Source organism: Hippoglossus hippoglossus, chromosome 12, assembly GCF_009819705.1.
Source record: "Hippoglossus hippoglossus isolate fHipHip1 chromosome 12, fHipHip1.pri, whole genome shotgun sequence".
NCBI classification, from domain to species: domain Eukaryota; kingdom Metazoa; phylum Chordata; class Actinopteri; order Pleuronectiformes; family Pleuronectidae; genus Hippoglossus; species Hippoglossus hippoglossus.
In genome coordinates, this window is record NC_047162.1 from 14,451,451 (window position 1) to 14,475,740 (window position 24,290).

General features: G+C 40.7%; 1 protein-coding gene across 4 annotated transcripts; it reads left to right on the forward strand.

Annotated features, from left to right (window-relative positions):
* The first annotated feature begins 273 nt into the window (after nucleotides 1-273).
* Nucleotides 274-23,227, forward strand: hook3 (hook microtubule-tethering protein 3). 4 transcript variants are annotated; one of them, XM_034602233.1, is made up of 25 exons: nucleotides 274-461; nucleotides 6,021-6,106; nucleotides 6,441-6,513; nucleotides 6,688-6,738; nucleotides 6,945-7,077; nucleotides 7,160-7,227; nucleotides 7,459-7,521; nucleotides 7,831-7,914; nucleotides 8,827-8,889; nucleotides 10,350-10,513; nucleotides 10,605-10,745; nucleotides 10,961-11,048; nucleotides 11,140-11,253; nucleotides 11,370-11,480; nucleotides 11,885-11,969; nucleotides 12,063-12,132; nucleotides 13,645-13,785; nucleotides 14,072-14,159; nucleotides 16,389-16,423; nucleotides 16,528-16,610; nucleotides 16,836-16,936; nucleotides 17,051-17,155; nucleotides 17,315-17,386; nucleotides 18,036-18,172; nucleotides 19,857-21,281. In XM_034602233.1, the coding sequence occupies exons 1-25, from the start codon at nucleotides 405-407 to the stop codon at nucleotides 19,870-19,872; spliced, it is 2,229 nt and encodes a 742-aa protein (XP_034458124.1). In that variant the 5' UTR covers nucleotides 274-404; the 3' UTR covers nucleotides 19,873-21,281. The 4 variants fall into 4 exon arrangements, with proteins under 4 accessions (XP_034458124.1, XP_034458125.1, XP_034458126.1 ...); XM_034602234.1 differs by lacking the exon at nucleotides 19,857-21,281 and adding an exon at nucleotides 18,328-18,642; XM_034602235.1 differs by lacking the exon at nucleotides 8,827-8,889 and having other exon boundaries at nucleotides 19,857-23,227.
* Nucleotides 23,228-24,290: the final 1,063 nt, after the last annotated feature.

Genomic DNA, 24,290 nt, shown 5'->3' on the forward strand with positions numbered 1-24,290 from the left:
AGGACATTTAGGCTAAAAAACATGGTGTAAAAGACACTGTTTCAAGATGAATTAGAAAATCGTGTCTTACGGACACTTGGATGACACCACAGGAGCAGAATTTTATGTTTTTTCTGTTGTTTTTATACATTTGAAGAATCAGTCTCCATTTACTTCAATTGCATTTGTTTTGGCTGCAACACTGTTGTGTGTTTAGTGGACTCGAACACCCACCCTCCATCTGCATCGTGAACTACCACTTTAAGCTCCACTACAGACTCCGCCCCCCGGCCCTCCTCTGGCAGACGCCGGAGCAGCGCAGCCAGCGAACCAAACAGTCGAACAGCGGACGTCGGGAGCGTATGACGCGGGGCAGCTAAACTCCAGGCTCACTTCGCCCAAAACACAGCCGCGGTTAGCTAACGATGAGTCGGTCGGAGACGCTGGATCGGATGGAGCTGTGTGGAAGCCTCCTGACGTGGGTACGTGATGAAGTGCCGGGGTTATTTACCCCCCCCCTCCCCTGACAGGCTGGCGGCTCTCCGGCGCCGGCGACGCTAGCTAGCCCCCGGAGCTAACGCTAGCTGGGCGAGCTAACGGGGCAGACCGGGGGGAGACGACGGGCGGACGCTGGTTACGTATGCAGGCCAGCTGTTTAGCTGCTTTAGCTGCTGATGTGTTGTTCGCCAGCAAACCGCCCTCATCTGTCAGGGGGTAGCTACAGGCTAGCTAGCTCCTTAGCTCCTTTTGCCAGCTCAACTTTCCCACTGCTCGGTCGTTTTTTTTTTTGTGTCCCAGGGGCGAAACGACAGAGACGCCGGCCGTGTTTCAGCTCGTGTGTTACCGCTTGTTTTTTCATCTGGATCGGAGATATAACGTCACAGCGCGGCGTCTGCTTTGAGTCTGAATTCCTGTCATTGTTGTCTCGTGTATCACTCTCCTTGCTTCGCCTTCCCTCCTCCGGATCCACATCAGCAAGTAGCTCACTGGGTGTTTTTTCTTCATCTGTAGCCTCACGTCGGATATCTCCAGTCAAAGCTTGAAAACAGCGATTGAGGGGAATAAAGGCATCAGATTAACGGATCATGTGCTGCTACCTTGTGGTGCGTGTTTACATTGTTGAGACGCAGCTCTGTGACAAGAGCCGGGACAGTGATGATCAGAATGTGTGTTTGCAGAGTAGCATCAATAATGTCACCGAGATGTTTTGGTTGTGACTGTCGAGCAACATGGAACCTACAGCTTAGATGGGAAAAAGCCATTGGGCATATGAGAGCCAAGTATAGACACCCATCTGTGACTGGTCGGGCTGAAATGACACTTGCTGGTTCTTGGATGTGTTTACTACACACAACCTGCATAAATGTCAGTAGTGTACAGTGATAACATGAATGTGGTGTTGGTCATAGTGGAGCTTCGTTAAGGTAAACTTACCTTGGTCCCTGCACAGTCGTGTGTTACCTCATATATACTGGAAATTAAAATGTGAATGTCCTTCTGTGAAACTGTGAAATAGGAGTTTTAGAGCTCGTGTGTAGAGCATAGACATAAAAAACAAGTATTTAATGTACATTACGGAAACGATGAAATCAAGTTTTTTTTGGGGGGACTCTTTGTTGGAATAGAATATAGGCATATTTAAAATTAGAAGGACACACAGAGAGGATATACCTCCACCAAGTCCTGACAGTCCCTTGATTACCATTTAAATACACTAGATCTGGATTTTTATTTGCATCTGATTCATATATTCCAGTCCCCTAAACATGCTTGATGTGTTTCATCAAGAACCATGAATAATTCTCTGAGAAATCAATGAAAATGTAGACAAACAAACTATCCCGCGAAATTTGATGGGTTGTTTCCGTAACCGCGCCGCATCCCTGCACCAAATATTGTGGCAATGTGTCAAGTAGTTTTTGTGTATTCCTGATCACAATTACACAGACAGATTGGCAGACAAAAACATAACATCTGCCAACCTTAAAAAATAATGGTTCTGGTACAAGCTGTGTTCAGCAACTTGGTAACTTTCGTGGGTGCACAGTCACAGTCGATGTGCATCCTAGTACGTCACTGTCACCTCCACCTCTGGTTGTTGTTGCTTGGTTTATGTACGACAACTCAGAATGGCCTCGCTACAAGTTCCTAGTAATGATGTGGCAGGAAAACATTCCTCACATACCTGTTAACTGTGAGGTCGCAACAGTCACAGTGTCACTTTATCCTGTACTAGTTGCAGAATCGCTTTTACTGTAAGATATTTGTGTCTCACACTCCCTGATGTGAATAATTGGGAACCCATGACAGCAATAGTTTCACACGCAGAGCAGCAGGAAAGCAGAGGCTTCTGCAGCACTTTTTTGTTCATGCTTTTTCCACAGCTCAACTCTTTTCCCAACTGAATCCACAAACCTGTAGTTTTCCTTTTTCAAAACGGAACACATGAATTTCTAGTAATTCATATTACACCACAGATATTAGGGATTGCTTTCTATTTGTGTTGCCCTTTGTGTGTTGTCATATGTAATTGTGTAATTTGCACCAATTATTTTGCCATTAAGACTAAATGTTATCATGGTAATCGCACCTTGTAATGAAACGCTCTTATCTTTCCTTTTAGCTCATTGCCATAGATGATGTGATCAAAGAAGACTGATTGTAATCTGGCAAGACCACGGAACACAAGCAAATCTTAAACTAAACTAGAACCTCAAAATGCCTCAGGTGCTTTGTTGTCAGATTAATTGGTTTTCAATATTGTGTTGCAGCTCACACACATTTAAAAGTTAAATACGCCTCAAGCTAAAAATGATATGAAAACACATCTGCTGATAGATGTGCTGGCCTGGATGCATGAAACCATTGTAGTTTGGATGTGTAGTAAAGGCATCAGGAGGTGGAGGATTGGAGGATTTTATATTGTGATCGATCTCGAAGACGTCGATGATCTACTTTATTAGCAAATCTTAAGAGATTGTGATATTTTTATGTTTCGATAGATGCAGTGGTGGTTGTTGACCTTGTTTCGCTCTGTGATCAGTGCTCTAAGGCTCAGCGATTGATACGATCATAATAAGCTGATTAGGAGGTGACGCCGGTGACGCAGGACATGGTTTAGCCCAGAGATATCTGAGATATTCTATAAACTTTAAACTGCTCTAGATGTGTGGTACAACCAGCTGTGAGTGACAGCTTTAATAGCAGATTTGCTTATTATTTGCCAACTACCAAAAAGGTTTAAATGACAAACGTCAGATTAAAACTAATAAAAACTAAATGAGGATAATAAATTCTCAGCGTACAACTCACGTGTGTCACCAGTAATTCCTATGAAGCCAGCACAAACAGGCTTCATTCACTGACACTGACAACCCTGCACAATGTCCTGAACAGCATAAAGCCACTCACCTGCAGCGATCCCCTGTGCTTTTCCAGAGACATCACATGGGGGGGCATATGTCTCGGTTAAAGGCTTTGTAGTTCAGTGGTATGCGCGCTACAGTTTTGTTGATGTATCAACGCAGTCAAGCGTACGGGGCTCATGTGGCCACGAGAATGTATTGATGCTTGGGAACAATGGTTTAGCGGGTAAATACAGCTACAGAGCCCTGTGAAGACAGAATGTGGACCTAAAGTCGCCAGTGGATTTAAGGTGACACCATAACTCAGCAGCAAAAATAGGTCTTGATGAAGAGTCCGGCCTGACCTCAAGCGTGAGGCATTACAAATCACATTCTCCCAAATGCTTTATAGCAGTGTGTGGATACCAGCTGTTGACTGGCTGTCATGTTTCTGTCAAGGCCTCTGGTGGCTGTGTGTTGACTTTTTCTGATGGGCTGGCTCCTCCTTTATTTTCTTTCCTTCGTGTTTCCTGCTAAAGGAAGTGACGCAGATCGTTGCTGCAGTGGAGAGCCATCATCAAGTTCAGAACAATAGGTGTGGATGAAACCAATTTCTACCACGGTGCTTTCTTTATTCAATTCTTTTCAACAAAGTGCCCCTGCTGCTTAAATGTTTATTATGCTGTTGTTTCTCATCTGTGTTTCAACAAATTGATGCTGCACTTTTGACAGCAACAGTACAAACGGTAGTCACCTGCATTGTGTTCGTTCGGTATCCAGACACAGGACATCAGAATCTAGCCCATACTAAAAGATAGCGTCGCATCACAGTAAAGGACTTTTGTAACTGAACTGATGGAGTGAGCACTGCGTGGGTAATTGAAGTGGGTAAGGTTTTTTCTCAGTCTACCACTGGTAATGACTGTTATGTAATGGTGGGTATTGTTTTGGGCCTTTTGTGTGTTGGCTCTGGGCCGGTGACTTGCTTCAGCCGCGAGCTGCTGGACTGATTCTCAAGAGGAGCCGCTACCTCTCTGGTACTTGGCTGCCCAGAAACACCAGAAAGTGTAGAAATAGGAATAATAATACAGATGTAGGAAGGTTGTCTTGGTTGTTGGGTCGTTTATTTGAAAGCTGTCATACACACAATCATGCAGCAGCAATTTAGGAAACTTAAGTAAATCAGTCAGTTCAGATTTTACTCAAGATTAGAAATTCAATTCAAGAGGCCTTTAAATAGTCAAGCAAGTTTAAACCAGTGACCAAATCAAATCTTCAAACTGCTTATTCATGCCCACTGGTTATACCCCAAGAGACTGACCCTATTATTAGCCCCCTGGAGGTCATGTAATGGTCATTGCAGCATTTTGAAAATATGGCGACAATGTTTTCAAGCTTACACTTAAAGAGGAGACATTACACATAATGTTCACTAGTGAATCAAGGGTAAAACAACCCATGTTATTGTTAGTGCCGTGTCAGGGTTCTTCTACTAATATCCCTCTTTGTCTTTGCTAATATATGATGATGCAATGTTCTTATTTGCTTTTCATGGGTTAACAAAATCCTGCTCAATATTCCAGACTTGTAAAGTCGAGTTGAATTAATGAAGCACAGTGAATTTATTCAGTTGTTATACTTGTTTAAACTTATTTGAAAAAGGTACATCAGTCAAGTCAGTAGCTGGAGAGGGTTTTGTTCCTGCATCATGTTTATTTTAAGAAAATAGTGTAAACACAGCCAGTATTTCCTCAGCCGGGGATTTAGATTCCAATGGATAAAGTGACACATCCTTGCTTACCCAACACTTTTAGCTGCTCTTCATTGAGCTTCGTGTCACATTGGAGCCATGTCATGAAACGTGAGACGGGCATGACGACGACCTGCAGGCAGAATTTCAATCTTCTCTTGTCATTTTCTTCTTGTCCCTTCTCCAACATTCCTGCTTTCAGTTTCCCCTCCTCTTTTGGCACGCTGACTGAGAGGAATAGTGACTTCTGTCTGGGCAACAGACGTTTAGCCCAGAGGAAGCGTGGAGAAGAGTGGCAGAACGGGAACAAAGACAGGCCAAGTGTAATAACTGGAAAGAAAGACAAAGTGGATGTGCTTCAGTCTTGTTTGGTCCAAACATTATGTAATATATTTAAAGCAACGCTCGCCCCCTCTCTCAGTACCATCACTGAAGTACCATTGAGCAAGTAACCCCCAACCCCTCTGGTGCTGCTTAGTGGCCAGCAGGGAACGACTGGGGTTATCCAGGGCAGCTTGTCGGAGTGAATGTGTGTAGAGATAGTGTCATACTTTGTTCATCTCCAAGTATGCAAGTCTTCTCGGCTCTGACATAAACTTCATTATCAGCGGGTGCATGCCAGGCTGTGTGCGGACTCTCAGCTCCCCTCCAACGTGGCCACTGCAATACAAAGACACCAACTGTGCATGTGCACTAGTCCACAGACTCCAAGCGGACTAGAGAGCTTTATAATAAGAACAATTATATGTTCCTGGTATCCGCAGATTTTTGTGTGCATCCACAAGAGTATAATTAAGTCCTCATTTGTGAGAGTGGTAGGGTGTTTGGGGAAAGAAGGCGTCACAGCTTTTCAGTAAAGTCTTTGTTGAATGTTTTGAGCGGATTACGTTGAAGGTCAACATAATAATCTGATAAACAATATGTGTGTGTTTCTCTTTATTGTTTAGATCCAGACTTTCGGAGTGGAGGCTCCATGTAAGACGGTTGAAGACTTGACGAGTGGCATCGTCATGGCCCAAGCTCTACAGAAAATGTAAGTTTACATATTCTGTGAAAGTGTATGTGGCAAATGTAATATATCTGGTCAGTTGTATTTTTATAAAAGCCCTTTTTTAGCCATGTGTTTTGACATGTCTGTGCAAACTGAGATATATTTTAAAACAAAATATTTTAATGTTTATTTACACTTATGAGCAAACATACTGACATTTTCAGTAGGACTGTGACCTCATTGCTGCTGGCATTTTTTCTCATTCAAATTCCTTAAAGAAGATGGCCCTCTTATCAAACTAGATTTTATATTTCTATTTACAAAAGTAAACTAAAGAACCTAATTTTTCGCTTTTTCTTTTGTCTTCATCATTTAGAGATATAGTGTATTTCAGTGACGCTTGGATTGGTAGAATCAAGCCAGAGGTCGGGGACAACTGGAGGTTAAAGGTAAGGATCAGACATCATTTGGTCTTATGTCAAAGGTTGCATAGTTTTAGATATTTCTTTTGCATAAATAAATATTTATATATGTATTATATTTGTCAGTCTCAGTTGGTGTCCGTAGTATTGGTATTTTTAATATTTTGGGTAAATGTCTATATAAGTATTCTCTTTTTTCAGATCAGCAATCTAAAGAAAATTTTGAAAGGCATCCTCGACTATAACCAGGAGGTAAGAACCATCTACCATAATCGTTTTGAAATAAAAATGCCTAATATTCAGACTCAATAACCCTTTGTATACAGTGATGTCATGAGTGCCTTCTCCACACTTAATCCCTTTAGCACAATACAGGCCATGATAATCCAAATTTCATTGATGGAATATTTACAAAATTATAATTTAAAACCCAATAACGTGTTTTCCTCCCCTTCAAGATCCTAGGCCAGCACATTAATGACTTCACACTACCAGATATTAACCTCATCGGAGAACACTCTGACGCAGCAGAACTTGGGAGGATGATGCAACTCATACTGGGCTGTGCTGTCAACTGTGAGCAGAAACAAGGTGCGTATTCCACATTGTGTTTGTCTGTCTTTTATCTCACGAAACTTGAATTTACCTCATAACTGTGTCTCTTTTTCTCTAGAATACATCCAGACCATAATGATGATGGAGGAGTCAGTGCAGCACGTTGTCATGACAGCCATCCAAGAGGTTAGACTATCAAGCTCGTTAGACCTGGATTAAATAGTGTTTGCAATTGATAGTTGATAAATGAGAACACAGTGGGGTTAGTCAGATTTCTTTTTTTAATCTCAGCAGGGTTGTGGGTGTAATTGAATTGACACATCTGCAGAATACAGCTGTTAATCCTGTACAAGTGCAGGGTTGACAAACCAGGCGATTTCTTCCACCCTTTAACCTCTTGTTGTGTGTTTCCTGTAGCTGATGAGTAAAGAGACTCCGGTGACGGGAGGAAATGAATCATACGTGGATCTAGACAGACAGGTATGGAGCCTTTATTGAACCCTGCAGGGTTTCATTACAATTCAGTTCTCTTTTCTAACAGTGGCATCAAAGGGATCTCAAGTTTCAAGAAGAAATACACTCATAATTTAAACTCTTAAGTTTTCTTTATACTTGCTGAAATACAAACTTAACTTCAAACCTCTGCTACTCTGCATTTATTCCTGTGTACAAACTGTGACTGTTTTTGTTTGTTGTTTTATTTGTATGACCCCAGATCCAGTATGTGAGCTTTAAATCAATGGAAATTAAATTAGTTTTTACAAATTTGTGATTTATTTCGGTTCTCAGCTGAAAAAAACGGCTGAGGAGCTGAACGATGCTTTGTCTACGAAGGAAGAGATCGCCCAGAGGTGTCGTGAGCTTGACATGCAGGTTAGTTTCACACAGTTGTAATCCTCCATGTTATTTGAACGCTGGTTTATACAACAGACATAAGTCATATGTCGGAATGACACTAATAAAAAGTGAGTGTGTGTGGATAATTGGACATTAAGATGGATAACATTATTTGTGGCTGGTTATTATGCGGTGCTGAAACTAATATCCCAGTTAAATCATAGATATTAATCAAATAACAGCATTGTTTGAAACATTTATATCATCTGCTGTAGCCAAAGGCACAATTTCAACTTCTGATTATCAGGCATTAAATATTATTTGTGAACAATGATCTTCTCCTCATTAAAATGATATTTGACACAGTTGATCTTTATCGACATAGAGTAAATTGGTGAAGGAGAGATAAAGTAGAACAAACCACAAAGGTCAAACATCCCTATACAGGTCTGTGGACCTTTTATAAAAAATATGAGGGAATAAAGTAATCTGATAATTCTAATTTCAAATGAATTGATCTCAACACGATAAATGTGTTTGTGTGTTGTTTTTTAAGATCCAAATCAAAGGATGTGGGTGTAAACATAACCTCATTGCATGGGGTAATGAACATTTGTTTGCGGTTGCGTTCTTAATAGTTTTTTAGGTTGAATACATTCACTATCTAATTGTGTTATGCTTTGTATTTCTCTAAAAGCAGCTCCCTTTTTCTGTATGAATTTAATTAAATGGCATGAACCTTAACAATGATAAATTGTGGCAAATGAAGAGATGATATATTCATCATCTAATCATATTTATCTAATCATAATGGACATTATTTTGAATTCATTTTCTGCTACTTCAGAAAAATGGAGCTGTAAATTAAATAACCTGCTCTCTTGTTGTGTTAAATCACTTTCCTCTTACTTCCTGACTATTTTCAATACTGTGTGCCTTGCTTTAAAGGCCCACCATGTCCAAGAGGAGCGTGATAGACTGAGGTTAGAGTTTAATGAGCTAGAAGAGAGGGTAAATCCAAACTTTCTTCTTTCCGTCTCTTCCTTCCATCCATGGTGTGTGGTGTGTCTAATAGTCCTGGAATCTTTTTCTCAGTCTGCTTGCACCAGCATCCCTTTTGGCCCCTTTGGAACCAAGATCTCCCCTTGTCCTAATTATGTGTGCATGTGTGTGTACACGTTTATGCGCAAGTGTTTGTGCACACGTATACACACGGTCCTCTCGTCGCACACCAGCCACAACTCCAGTCTTGTGTGGGTGTGTCAGAGGTCGCCCCTTCAACGACAGCATCCTGCCTCTTTACCCTGTCGTGTTCCATGTACTGTCCCACAGCAACAGTAGGCAGCAGGAGGTTTTTGGACCAATAGGAAGGAGTCATTAAATAGTAGAGCTGTTGGTTGGATATATGACACATATTGACAGATTGTATGTTATTAATATGTTACATTACTGATAAGGATTTTCGACTTTTGTAAGTGCACATCGAGAACCAAGTTTGTTCCACTGATTTTTCACACTGGTGCAAGTTCTCACAGGACGCTTCCACATAACAGTGTCACTGACCAAATCAAATGGCTTACATTCCACACATAGGAGTGTCAACAAAAATCAATCAGCTATCAAATATATTTAAAAACTTCTACAGGTTCAGTTTCATGAGTCTACTTGTAGTTATACAAAATATGTTACACACATGAAAACACATTGAACTTTGAACAAAACACAAGTCAATACAGTGAAACCCAAAGTACTCTTCACTGGTGTCACAAGACGTTAGATATGATCCCTCTCACTTCCTCACTTACAAAGTTGCTATGTAATTTGTGGATAACACTCATACCAGATCAAGCTCAAGGTTACAACCTCATAGAGCAAGTCAAGTTTGTTTTAATAGTCCTGATATTCTGTCCTGAATAGTCCTGAAGGATATTCTGAGGTTTATTGATTTAGGTTTTAATATATCCAACAACAACCAGGGATTAGAAATGGTGGAAATAGCAGTGAAAATAACCAGCTTCTGCTTTGCTTTGTGTGGAGTTTGATTCCCTGTCTATCACAATGACGAGACAACATCAAACCATATGTAGCCCTACTTGCTATGTTGGTGTGTCTGGTGTGTCTGGTTTGCTTCCTCACTGCGGTTGATGCTGCAGTGATTGTGATTAACCTGTTTAAAGAAAATGTTGACAGATGCAATTTGAAAGCTTTAGTCTCACTCCCTTCTAACTCGTTTCCCCTTTTTCTGCCTCTCTTCTATCCTTTTAACAACCCTTTCATTTATCATTCCATCTTCCCCTTTGCCTTTTCCTCTATTTCCACTTTCCTCTTATCCAATTCCCTTCTTCTCCCTATTCATCTAATCTTGTATCTCACCACTGGACCGTCTCCTTCTGCCCTTTCTGCTCCTTTTCTTATTATTTTTCCTACGTGCTTCCATTCTTTCCCCTTCTCTTCACCCCCCTTTTCCCCAGGTGGCAGCGCTGCAAGAGGAGAAGAGCAGTTTACTCGCAGAAAACCAGGTCCTGATGGAGAGACTCAACCAGTCGGACTCCATAGAGGATATCAACAGCCCAGCTGGACGCAGACACCTCCAGCTGCAGACACAACTCGAGCAACTACAGGAAGAAACGTTCAGGTGGGGAGATGGAAGGAGATTTTGTTACTTGAAAAGTGAGCGCTGGCTTTACTGAATTTGAAGGATGATTATTGTTATTAATTCATTTTAGGTTGGAGGCAGCGAAAGACGACTACCGGATCCGGTGTGAGGAGCTTGAGAAAGAACTGTTGGATGTAAAGTCACAGAACGAAGAGCTTGTGTCACTGGCTGATGAAGCCCAGTCTCTAAAGGACGAGATGGATGTTCTTCGGTAAGTTGGAAAATGTAATGTAAGCATTCATTGTGTTACAGTCAGAAAAAAAACAGGAGATGACAAAAGCCAAATATTTCATTTTGGAACCACTATCCTGTTATATCAGATATGTGTTGTTTCAGGCATGTTGCTACACAAACAGAGCTTTAGTAAAGCTTTCCGCTTTATGTAACCTCACAAAATGAAACCGCTCATTGTTTCCCCCCCTCTAGGCATTCATCAGACAAAGTGTCCAAACTGGAGGGGACAGTGGAACACTACAAGAAGAAACTGGAGGACATGGGACTTCTGAGGAGACAGGTACACGATCACACACAGACCGACGTACAGCGCATAAATATCCATATAAACCAGCACAGTTGATGCTTATATTTCCGTGGCTGTTTTTCAGAATAAGCTGATGGAGGAGAAGAACACAGTGTTAATGCAGACCAACGTCGGTTTGGAAGAAGAGCTGCGAAAGGCAAATGCCACCAAGGGCCAGCTGGAGACGTACAAGAGACAGGTACCCAATCAACAGCCATGTTGTTTACTCACAAGCATCTTAATTTACATTACCCCTGACAGGAGCATGTAACCCATGGATAACATCTCATTTCCAACTGTTCTCACTCTGTGCAGGTGGTTGAACTTCAGAACAGACTGTCGGAAGAGTCTAAAAAGGCAGACAAGATGGAGTTCGAGTACAAACGTGTCAAAGAGAAAGTGGACTCCCTACAAAAAGAAAAAGATGTATGTTCAATTCACTTCCTTAATAAACAACTGAGTGAAACTGGAATGATCAAAAACAGTCTTCATGGGAAAAGCCCATAATATTCCACACGGTGTTCCAGTGGTTACCACTGTTACCTCACAAGGTTCTGGATTCGAAGTCTGGTTCAGTTGTTGCTTTTCTGTGTGGAGTTTGCATGTTTTAATGTTCTCGGAGACATTTTTAAGACAAAATATGTTCAGATATATTACCACCAGATCAATGTTTCTAACTTTGTGACTTTTTGTCTTTAAAATAAGACCAAAGGCTGTAAATTACCTTCAAATCCAGCAGTTTCATACAGTTGGACATATGGCACATTTCTTATTTCTCTTACACTCTCTGTATCACTTGATCATACGTATTTCTCTGTCTCCCTCTGTAGCGTATGCGGACAGAGAGAGACTCGCTGAAGGAGACGATTGAGGAGCTGCACTGTGTCCAGGCTCAGGAGGGACAGCTTACATCTAGTGAGGAAATGCAGCCGAACCTGAGTAGTTGAGCTTGTGTTGAGTAAGGTTTGCCCCGACATGTAATAACAACAACACTATCTGTTTACCCAGGTCTCTTCCCATTGGTCAGCAACGACGGCTCAGATTCGCTGGCTGCTGAGATCACCACCCCAGAGATTCGGTATGACTATAATTTATTTTAATTATACTTATTAGATTAGTTAGGGAAAAGTAAATATTATATTTTACATAGAAATAAATATCAGCAGTAAATAATTTTGAGAACATGCATCTTAGAAATTCCGTATATGGTCACACAAAAGACATTTACTTCAGAACAGTTGTTTTTAAGATTTTAAAGTCCATATTGCAAGTTGTCTGTTAAAATCAGATCAGTTAGGATTAAGGAAGCAATTTGAAAAGTGCTCTATAACGACAGGTTGGCAGTTGGATCCCCCTCTGGGTCCTGCCTTGTGTTTGTGTTTACTGTCTGTCTGCTGTGCTACAGACAGATTATTTCAAGTCTCTTCCCCCTGCTGCTTTTTCTGCCAAATGAAGGTAGATGAGAGTTGGGCCCTAAAATGAGCCGTCTCTCTAGTGACTTATGTAATAGTTGTGTGTGAGTTACATCAGCCTCGCTGCCGCTCTCCAAGAGGGCTGGGCTTTCTTCAGGTCGCAGAAAGTGCCTGGATTTTAGTTCAGCGTTTGCAAACCTAGAACAATGTGGATTTCCTTTGAAATCCTAATCTTACAAAAGCTGCTTATGGAATAAATGTTGTACTTGAGTTAAATCAATCCAAACTATTTGTTCGTTTTTTGTGGCAGAGTAGTGGAAAGCTGTAGTTTCTTGAGATGTCATATCCAGGAAGGATTCAAATAACAAAGAAAGATGTTTTTAGCTTCAGCAAAGTTTCATGTGAGATATCAGAGATACAAACTACATAACCTGCTCATTTGTTGGTCATCAGTTCGAGTGAGTGTATGTGAAAAGCTGGAGCAGCCTTTTAAAAGCAACATCTGGAATTGATTATTTCTGGTTTTCTCTGAAATGAACACAGCCAGATGAACAGCTGGAAACACACAGTTATTCTCTGTCTGCTGCAGTGCAGGAATCAGACGTCCACCGGAGAAATCCAGTCAAGTTTATGTAATATATTTGAATGAATAAGCTTCGCTGGAACCTTTACTCAGCTCTGCCTCCCTTCTCCCTCAGCCTAACACTGACTAGCCACCGCCTGCGAGTGCATACACATTTAGCCGGTTCTTCAGTTTGGAAAGGAGTCAGCAGCCACACCCTAAAGAAAGACTTGAGTAACAGACTGTTCTGACTCAGTGCTATCAAAATTCTTATTCTTATTTTAAGGTGCAGACTAGATGTGTCAATGGGCAAGTAAAGTGGCTGCCCAATCAAATAATTAAGTTTGCCAAGTACAGACATGATTTGCCTTCTTACCAAATATTAACTGATGCTCACTCAAATATGTTTATATCATAATATGTCTAGGTTTCACAAGATTTTGCTTTTACATTTTTTTCATTTGTCTTGATTAATTTTGATATGACACCAGAATTAGTTTTTTAAGAGATATTGCTGATTAAAGGTGTGTTATAACCATTACTATTTCAATCAAATCGGATCAGAAATCGTTGTTATTCATAAGGAATGAATTATTCTGTGTTTTTCTTATTACAGGGAACATTTGATTCGTCTTCAGCATGAGAACAAGATGCTGAAGTTGGCCCAGGAGGGATCAGACAATGAGAAGATCACTCTGCTGCAGAGTCTACTGGAGGATGCAAACAGAAGAAAAAATGAACTGGAGACGGAGAACAGGTCGGCAAAGACGAGCAGAAGAACATGCAGATTAACAGCCAAAGAAAGGAGAATTAATTATTCACAGTCAAGGAAAAATATCTGTTGCTTTTTCATGTAGTTTTGACTGTGGTGAGATTATTTCCTTGTTTTTGAACATGGATCAATCTCCTTTCTTTATGCTGGAACATCAATTTGACCTTTGAGTCAGAAGCCTGCCTCTATGATTTGTATCTACCACTGCATAGCTTCGCTGCTTCCTTTCTTTAAGCTATGTAGTCTGACTGGTCTTTTGTGCTTCATCAAGGTTAATCAATCAGCGCTTGATGGAGGAACAGGGTCAGGTGGAGGAGCTGCAAAAGTCTCTTCAGGAACAGGGCTCCCAAGCAGATGATGTAAGTTATGAAAAATGTGGTATTTATTGTGTGTTTGTGCACATTACTGATAATATAAAGAAAATGAAATTCCTTTCATACCACAGCTGTTAAGTATAGATAGTCAGCAAGACTGCAGTACACTGCTCCTCCTGAAGGGTCAAGGTTCTTTAGGTAATTTATCTTAGGTTCCTTACACACTCACAATTATTTATCTGGCCAGTGCATAGAAAGAAACACCTTTTGATTTCCCTTTGTTATTACTAACTTATTAACATTAACCATTTCTAACACCTATTGTATCCATGTTTTTTTTGTTTGTGTGTTTGCTTTTATCTAAATTCTATGTTGTAGCGTTAGATAATCATTATTTCTCTTGGGATAAACAGAAGCCTTGTGTCATCTGACTGGCTTGAAGTTTACAAACTAAAATCCTCACATATCAATTACATTAATTTATTTTTGTTCATATTAACCTTATGTCTAATCTGTGCTCCTAAACACAAAAGGGAAAACGGCGTTCTTCTCTGTTCCTTGTCTCCCCTGAACCAGTTTCTAGTAGGAAACAACTGGTATTTAGGACGAGGAGGTTTGGACCCAACAAGGCTTTTGTGTGAGAGAGAGCTTGCATGTGTGTCAATTACGATCACTATGCGTCTTTACTACCTAATCAACATTAATCAAAAACATTTTGTGGTCTTTGTTGGGGTTTCCGGTTCCTTTTCTGTCAGTATGTGTAGATTAGGCCTCCGATCAGTTTTTCTTAACTTCCTTCCTCTTCACTGAAGATGAACAGAACAGTAATACTTTCAGTATTTAACAGATGGAGTCAAGTTTAAAGAAGTAAGAACACAGTAAGCACAGTGTTGATGTGTTATTGCAATCCAAAAGGAAGACCTGGTGCTATGGCCTTTTTTAAACTATCAAAAATCATTTTTGGTCACTGCGTAAATGCACTTGCTTTAGATCAATACAATCAAGCGTTTCTGAAGAATGGTCTAAAGTGCATTGAGCTGGAAAACAGGAGAAACAAAACTAGGCAAAAGAACCTAAAGCAAGTACACTGGAATAAAACCGTCCACATTCGGCCGGGCTGGGACTCTTGCCATTCAGTTAAATACTTATGTTTTTTTTTCCAAATAATGCTCCCTCTGTCAGACAATAGTAAGTATATGTGTTTGATATCAGACAAGTTCCTTCTGTTAAACTTTGCTCTTTCATGACCTTAGATTGCATTGAACCAAATGTGTCACAACTCAGAATGTAATAAATCTGCACTATTTTTCAGAGGATATTCTCTGCAAATAATATTTCAAATTTGATGGCTGGAAGTCCAGCAATAATCATTAGATTTTTATATTGAGCCTTTCACTGACTTTCTGTGCGTTTGTTGCCCTGAGTTGCTGCACACAGGGAAAGGTCATTTTCTTATAGCTACCTATCAGTAGTCTGCAGGTACAGTATCTTTTCCTGATAGAAATAGAGACGTCTTTGATTAGTCCTTAGTAACTTGACACTTGTAGATTTGTCCTCCTCCTCTTTGTTCCTTGATGCTGTTGTCTTCTAGTTTAGAGTCTGGTGGAAACTTCTCTCCAGTACTCTTAAGATTTTACCATTCACTTGATTTTATTGAATATTTTACCACATGAACAGTTGACACAGGATCAAAAAGCAAAAAAATAATTCTAAAACTCATCTAATCCTGAATATTCTTTGTGATTATCGTAGAAAATCAAGTGATCACCCACACATTACTGACTGTCTTTCTGCTTTGCTGCTCTATTGATTCCCCTTTTGAAATTGCAGATCTTTGTATGTATAAGATATCCAGAATCCATTATGATGATCATTTCCAAATATAATTGACTCTACATTTCCCTCTGTTGGACGCCTTGGGAAATGCTCAAGATTTGATCAACTCCTCTTCATTCTAGATCAGACAGACGTGCTTAACTTATCAGAACTATATTTTTGGTGTTTATTTGATATACATGTCTCTATGATGCCGTGCACATTGTCCCAGGGGCCCAGTTCCATTAATTGTGGGACTTGTGTTCCATCATGAAGTGGAACTGAACAATCTCAGGGACTAGTATCACACACACATGTGGCTGCAGGTATACAAATTAAAGCAACAGACAGAGTTTGCTGCAGGTCCTGCATTGATCCAACAGAGTGGCTCTTGAAAGGATTCTGGTTTGTTGAAGTTCTAATATATGATTAATGTTATTTTCATTTTGTCTTTTTCAGTCTTCCATTCTGAAAAAGAAATATGAGGAGCACATGTAAGTGAATTCACACACCAGGAGCTGTCTTTGTACTTCAAATATAAATGAGATATTGGATGAAAATTTTTTTATAAACATATGTGCGTTATTCTTTCCATCAGGGAGAAAGTACGAGAGCTGAACAATGAGTTATTGAAGAAAAACACCTTCATCGATGAAATGGAGCCTAAATACAACGCCAGCAGTGAGTTTGTGCCCCTGTTATATTTGGACTGTGTGAAGTCAGTTTGCTTTCTTCCTCTCTTGCTGTCTATTCCTGTTTTTGAATCAGAAATTACATAATACCTGATGTTGCAACACATATATGACTCAGTCTGAAGCCATTAAATGTATTTTTCAATTCAAACGGAAATGCATAGAAAAGAGCACAGGATGGGTTGAGTCAAACACGTGTGTTGTTCCCTCTCAGGCCAGCGAGTGGATGATCTGGAAGAGGCCTTGAAAAAGAAAGATGAAGACATGAAGCAGATGGAGGAGAGATATAAGAAATACCTGGAAAAAGCCAAGAGTGTGAGTATATTTTTATTGCCATAGGATCAACAGTAATATCTTTTGTATTCTGCACTGTAACCAGTGATATTTGCTGTGGGTGATTGTGATTGTGATTGAATGTTTCCCCTCCAGGTGATCCGGACCCTGGACCCCAAACAAAACCAGGGTTCGGGTCCAGAGGTCCAGGCCCTGAAGAACCAGCTGCAGGAGAAGGAGAGGATGTTACACTCACTGGAGGTAATTTGTAAGCTAAGGCTGAGATGATCGTGTACAGGACTCAGCAGCTTGTAGATCAATGTTAACAGGTCAACTCATAGATGATCACTCACAGGACAAAAGAAAACACAGAATATCTTTTCTTATGTATTTTTGTTTCTTTATTTTTCCTCCAAACAGAAGGAGATGGACAAGACAAAGAGCCAGAGAGATTACGAGGAGAAACTGATTGTTTCAGCCTGGTACAATATGGTAAGAAGGACTTTACGCAGCCAGTAGCTGTGACACCAGTTACGTGTCCTTTTATTTGTGACACACACTCATGTAGAGCTGGGATTTGAGGACAAGGAGACTATTAATACAGTCACAAAAATCATTAAAATGTCAATTTAAAGCAGTGAAGACGTTATCATAGATATTTTTAAAGTAACTGTCCTGAAAATGATTGCAATGTCAGCTCTAACATTGAAAGAAAGAACATTTTACACTACTTTTATGTTACATGATGAATTGCATGTTCTTTATATCCTTACACTCTAAATGTCTCTGATTCACAGGAAAACGTCTTTTCTGGCATATATTCAAAATATGAACTAATTTGGCATGTTCACCACTAGAGGGCGGCATAGACTGTTGTATAAGTTCAGTAGCCACTGTTTGCTTGTCCCATGTTTGATCAATAGCTGGTGTTAATGTTCATGAGTTTTTAAATTGGCTCTAATATAGTGTTTAAGCCAGTTCTCTTTCTCATGCATCACAGTCAGTGGACTGATTACAGCTAATTCTCTGGTTACTGTGTTGGAACAACTGGTACTGTGCTATTGAGTCTATATATGTACTTCACACTGATAGTGACCCATTCGTGAAACTTCCTCTGACCTTCCCCTGCATCTTTCCTCAGGGCATGACTATTCAGAAGAAGGCGGCTGAGGACCGACTTGCCAACACCGGCTCCGGTCAGTCCTTCCTGGCCCGGCAGAGACAAGCCACCAGCTCTCGCCGCTCTTATCCCGGCCACGTCCAGCCAGCTACCACAAGGTAGAAAGGCAACGGGGGCAGAAACAATACCGAGACAAACTACCTTTCAGATCCGCTGAACTTCGCTGAGGCACACTATCTCCGTTCAGTTCTAACGGAAGTTCTTGTTTTCCTCCTTTCTGTCTATTGATTGTCTTCTTTCCCTTCTTGATCAGATCCATGAGGTAGAGATCCCGGGAACTACCCAAAACTTGCACCTCTTTTTTCCCTGACTAAGCATATTTTACTCCACTGATGCCAGGCTTCTACCTTTTTCAACCCCTGGCATATTCAATAGGGTCTGACTAATCGCCTCAAACCCCCCCTCTTTCTCCCTTTCAACCACTGACCTTCTTCAACCTGTACTCTGTGGCAAGCCTTTGCCGGGCAGGCAGTCTCGACCCCCCCACAGGGGTGGGAGGAGTTGCATCTCCTCTGTCATTTCTGTTTGGAGGAACCGCTCTACCTGTTCATGCAGTATTTATGCACATCTCTACCTGTGATAACGTTTGAGGCTCATCTTGTTTTTGAGTTGGCAGATTTTCTGTTCCGTGTTATCTGTGTTTTAACTCTTGTGATGTAGCTTTAAGAAAGCTAACAGCAAATATCCGTTACACGTGTCCATGTTTCATTTGCTTTGTTTCAGAAGGTTGCTCTTTTGTTTTATCATCGTGTTACAGAGCAACAAATGCACGGAGGCATAGGAAGACGTGTAGTTATCACATGCAAATGTTTAATTTGATTTGAACATTTTCTGATTTGATTTCTAGTGAGACTACGTGGTTTGAAAAACAAAACGCAGGTTGTCTTGTAACAACCGTAATTGTGAAAGGATTATTTTTCTCCCAAGGGGAAAAGAAGGAAAGTTGTTTGAGAAAGTTCAATCCAGAGCTCAGTAGAGATCAGTGTGTTAACTGTGTTGACTGCTTTTCATTGTGTGAGGAGCCGACGTCGAGCAAAGTGAGAAATGCTTCTGTTCACATGTTTTTATCATTACCAGCATTTACCAGGTTGTCTCAGACAACACCTTGTGTGCCATAGTTTATTATCCTCGACACACGGTCGGCTTCCCCTCATACATAGGAAGACATGTGTTCAAAGGAAAATCTCGTCTTGAGGTGAAACAGATTGTGAATTTCAGATCCTCGTACTGTCCGGTTGAAACAGGATTTAGATTATAAATCTCCCTTGATGCCAATAAGTCACCAAAGAGAAGGTGCTTGAACCATATTGCACAGCAGAGCTACTTTCCATATCATCTTAGAATTATGGTTATAGTAGAAATGTTTTTTCATGGTGTGGGGCGCTGCGGAAATCATAGGTTTTTTGTCCTTATCTTGTAAAGCTGCGTTTTTTTTTTCTTCAGTTTTGTTTCCATAGCTTGTTCAAAAAGACGTCAACACACTAATTCGCTAGCTGTGAATTTTCAGGACATTTTCCTGCTGCGTTGTCACATGAGTTCACTCAGACACTCTCCTGACATTTTATCAGGGGGCTGGTAAGTTCCGCTGAATGTCCGCAGCAACGGACTCGGACATTCTCATGTACAGCCCCTCTGGAAAATTCCAGGAAAATGTCCAGTGCATGTCTGAAAACATTTTAAGTGTTTGTCGTCTGTTGTTATTAACGTGACGGACCTGCTGAGGCATTGACTCAAGCTGCTGTCTTCTGACTGTCATGTCTCTCTCTCTCCTCCTTTTAACAGCAATGTCACTGCATGACCGCTGCACCAATGACCTGGCCAAGCGAGCGCCGTGTGGCCGAGCTGTAGGCAGAGGCTCTCGATGCATGAACTACCCGCCCGCCTGCCATTTGCATGACTTTGCATTGACTCCAGCCTGCAAATAACCAGCACAGCAGCATGAGCACTAACAAACCCCCCCTCTGCAGTGTCATGCGTTGTAACCTTCAACACGAGCCGGAGGAGGGATGTGGTTGGAAAACAGAAAACCCTCACCCTCCTTCCCCAGTTCAACGTTTTCCACCCTTCCGGCTCCTTCGCTCCTCTTGTTCCCCTGCTCTTTGTTATCCTCTCCATCGCCCCCCCCCCCCCCCCTCTCTACTTGCTCTTCATGAAACGTGTCTGCTTGCGCTTCCACACCACATCAAGTCTGTTACTATCCAACCAACAGTATGTTACAACCGCCGAGTACAGGGTGCGGAGGACAGTCTGTGAATGACCCATTTGCTTTGATAGGCCTTCTCTGTGGTGCTTGTGAGACTTGAGCTGCTTCAGGATACCTCAGTGACATTTCTCCACATATCTGTTTTTGATTTACATGGTCGGAGGACTGTTGGCTCCAGTGAGAAACAGTCGAGAGGTGTAGCCTACAGATGAGTCTGCAAAACAAAAAAGAAACCAGCTTTCCCCCTTTTCAAGTGTGGATCTTCTGCAGTGGTTCTGCCTGGTTCTCCTCATCACGCTGCCAGATCGTAGAAGTGCTTTTACCACAAGTATTATGGGAGTACAACAAGTTGTGGACTAAAGGAGAGCTCACGGGGCATTAGTGGTTTGCCCTCGAGGCCTTTTGGACAGTTTGCAGTCGGAGCATAGGATGGAAAAATGAGTTTTTAAATGATTAACATTGTTACAGATCTGCTTGTGTATATAGAAAAGCCCCCATTAAGCCCACTTGGAATCTTTTTTTTTAGCTGTTATTTAATGCCAGTGTAACATCTGTTACTCCATAAAATGCAGGTTTTAATACACATAGATGCATCACTGCTGACTACTGGGTTGTTCGTTACTCGTCTTGTAGGATGTAAGTGCATTTTGTCTCACTTTGAATGCACTTTACATTGAAAACTAAATTCTAATATGATAGAAAAAATAAAGGACATGCAACTGTACGTTAGCTCACGTAGGCTAATGTGGAGGACGTTCATTGAGTTGGATTGAAAGGGCTTAGCGGTTAGAAGGCGTCGCAGAGGGAAAACAATTGCGTCAGTTTCAAAATCAAAGTTTTGGCATTAATTCTCAATGGAGGATAATCACTGCTTAAACATGCGGCGGTGACCACAAAGCAAAAATACTCGACTTTTCACTAGACACAAATATTAATATCACTAACACTGACACTTAATTTGGTGCAGCTGTAAATCATACTGTACATTTTGTGTAGCTTTTAAATAAAAAAAAATTACCGGTCTTATTTAAATTTTATATTCAGAGCGTGTGTTGATAAAAGTGTTGGAAAGACTCAAACCCCTGGACCTGAGGATATGTGCATATTACAGGTATAAGTGCATATATATATCGAACGCTCCGATTTAGTGCCTTTTTTGTAAAATAAGAAATGAAAAAAGACTTTGTGGTCTTCTTAGGACAACGGGCGTGTTGCCTTTTAAAGACCAGTGTTATTGTGTTGTTTTGAAAAGAGTTAAAAAAAGAAATGTCTTGAGATCGGCTTAAATCTCACCCGCATGATAAACGTCTTGTATTGTTTAGATTAAGTAGGTTTAATGAGGGCTTTCTCTGTTTTTAACCTCTTTTACTCCTAATTGTCTTATTCTGTAACCTGATTAATTCATTCTGTGCATTTTTATCTCAATTGCTTATTTATTCTTTTTGCTGCGTGTACAGCAAAGGTTGTTCAATTTGTTTTCTGTTCGTAGTATTAATATCTCACCGCTTATACTGTTACAATGGATTTCCATGCAACATCAAAACACTATTAAATACTTGTCTTATGCAACAGAGGGAGGAGACTTGGACTAGCTCAGCGTTTTGTCTCCATCTAATAAAAAAAATGACACAAAGGCGTCATCTCTGATCGACCGGAGGAAAAAACTGGTTATTTTTACCTCCGGCCGTTTCTGGGAGAGAGGTTTCCTAGAAAATACGGTGCTCTCGAAGAAACTTGTTTGAAAATGAATGTTTCCTCATCAACAAAACAAGCACATTCAACATTTTTCATCTACTGAAGTGTTAGTGAACTTACTGTGACCCTATAACAATTACCAGTGTTTTCACAAAGACCCGGGGTCTTGTTTGTGGGGAGAAGTGTTTCTTAAGTGTTACGGATGCATGTGTTACTGCGTTAAATCAAAGAGTCTTGATTAAAACAGATCAGATTTCATATCAAATAAATTACTATCCCAGAAGTGTTTTCAGTATAAATTGATATGCAAAAATGGAAGTGTTTTTCTTGCAATGTCTCCTCGTCTCTGATTGTGTCTGTGTTTTGTAAACCACGCTGCAGTTTGAGCTGTAATATGATGTTATATTACATCCTGACCGTCCATCCCCATTGGTTTGTTATGAAATCTGTATATAATGGAACACATGTACTGTTTGGTCGTATCAGGGATGGTGGGGAAACATTTTGTTTTGTTATTTAATATCTCACACAGATTGTGTTACCCCCCCCCCCCCCCCCCCCCCCCCCCCCCCTGTTATTTCCCTTTAAATCAGCCACTGTCTGTGTTGCTTTTGTGTCTTGTGTATATTATTAATAATATTACCCTGATGCAAATAATGAGATAGAGGGTAGACAAGAAAGTTACTGTCCTATAACCAGAGAAATGTTAAAAACCCATTTTTGAGACCTTATTAATGCCACATTTCTTCGCACAGAACGTGACTTTAAGCTGTAACTTAAAAATCCATCTTCATTAGTCACATATCAGAGCAGGACGAGGATTGCAGTTTCCAAAACCTATAATGTTTAAAGTCATAAAAAGGAGTAACCAGTATTTTCCAGTGTTATTTGACTTTTGACTGCTAACTGAACTGTGGGCCAGTCAAAAAGTCTATAACAGAAACAACACGAGGCTGTTAACAGGTCAGAGTCTCATCCAGACGGTTGCAGTGTTTGCTTTTTTTTCTTTTTTTTCTCATGTTTTCTTTACCGACGTAGCAAATAACCTTCCATTTGCCAAGTTTTATATCGCTCTTATACAAACACACGTGTACATACTTTATGTGACAGTGGTAGAGGAAGTGTCAGGCTGAAAATAACTCGTGTCTTGGTTGATGGATTTCATTCAGCATCTGTCCCACGAGGACCAATCGATGTGCTTCCCTACGCTGCCAAACTTGGAAATGACATTGTAAATAAAGCTTGTATAAAACAGGCCGCGCGTCTGCTTTTCATTCAACACGATGACCAATATATATATAAAAGAGTTTTCTCATGATATCAGTTTCCACCCGGAGTTGGTTCTTGTGTCTGGTTTCAAGGATACACACACAAACTGGGATTGAATCAACCCATGACCTCAGCCCACTGCCTCGGGGGGGTAAATCCATTACTGGTTCACCAAAACAAATTGAGTTACAGCAGCTCCAACTGAGATTGTGATGACAATAATAGCAAATAACTGAGCGGGACACTCAATAATCTGCTTTAGTAAAAAGATTCGGCCCATTTTTTTCGCATTTCTACAATAGTGCCAGTGTTTTCAAATGTTTGCATTAATCCACGTTGCCTCAATTTCTCTAAAAGATAATTAGCTGGTAGTGTCGGGACAAAATTCTGAATCCACCGATCTTCTCACTATTTGGACGCAATAAAACATGTCAATCAGATTTAGGTGTTCAGTGGGAATATTTGACGACATATACTGTTTTCAAAGAGGTAATGGCGGCAAAAAGTGACTTGAACACATCAAGAGAATTTATTTTTAGATCTAAGTACTCAACCGAACAGCTAACATGTAAAAAAAAAAAGACATCTTTTAAATCTGTGACGGCATGACAAGCTGGTGACACAATAGGAAGACCAGACCGTGTCATTTCGGTTCGACCAATGCGGTGTAGAGCTAGAGACTCACATTTCGAAAGCTCCAATGGGGGGGGATCCTCCTCAGACGAACCTATCCCAGAATTCATTGTGCTTTGGTTCAACTAGATAATGGCGATGGCAGGTGATTAGGTTTCAACTCAACCAAAACAGCTGACACATCTTTAAAACAACCAAGGGGCATTGAAACTTTCTCGTCGTGTCCAACTGCAGCTCGGTTAATCGGCAGCAGCATTAGAGGTGAGACAAGCTGGTCATGCAGTTCACGGAAATCCTTCGCTGGTTAGTTTAAATATTTGACGATTTCTTTTTTTCAGAGACACTGTGGAGAAATACCTCATTGTTCTGCCAGGGTTTTGAACTGGGTTTGGCCGGAGATAGCGATAGAGAGTGAA

Bases quoted from the DNA above. Each gene is read 5' to 3' on its own strand.
- hook3 (XM_034602233.1), top strand. From the start codon at position 405: ATGAGTCGGTCGGAGACGCTGGATCGGATGGAGCTGTGTGGAAGCCTC. The intron at 6,107-6,440 runs GTAAGTTTACAT...TTCATCATTTAG, and splicing joins GCCCAAGCTCTACAGAAAAT to AGATATAGTGTATTTCAGTG. The intron at 7,228-7,458 runs GTTAGACTATCA...TGTTTCCTGTAG, and splicing joins TCATGACAGCCATCCAAGAG to CTGATGAGTAAAGAGACTCC.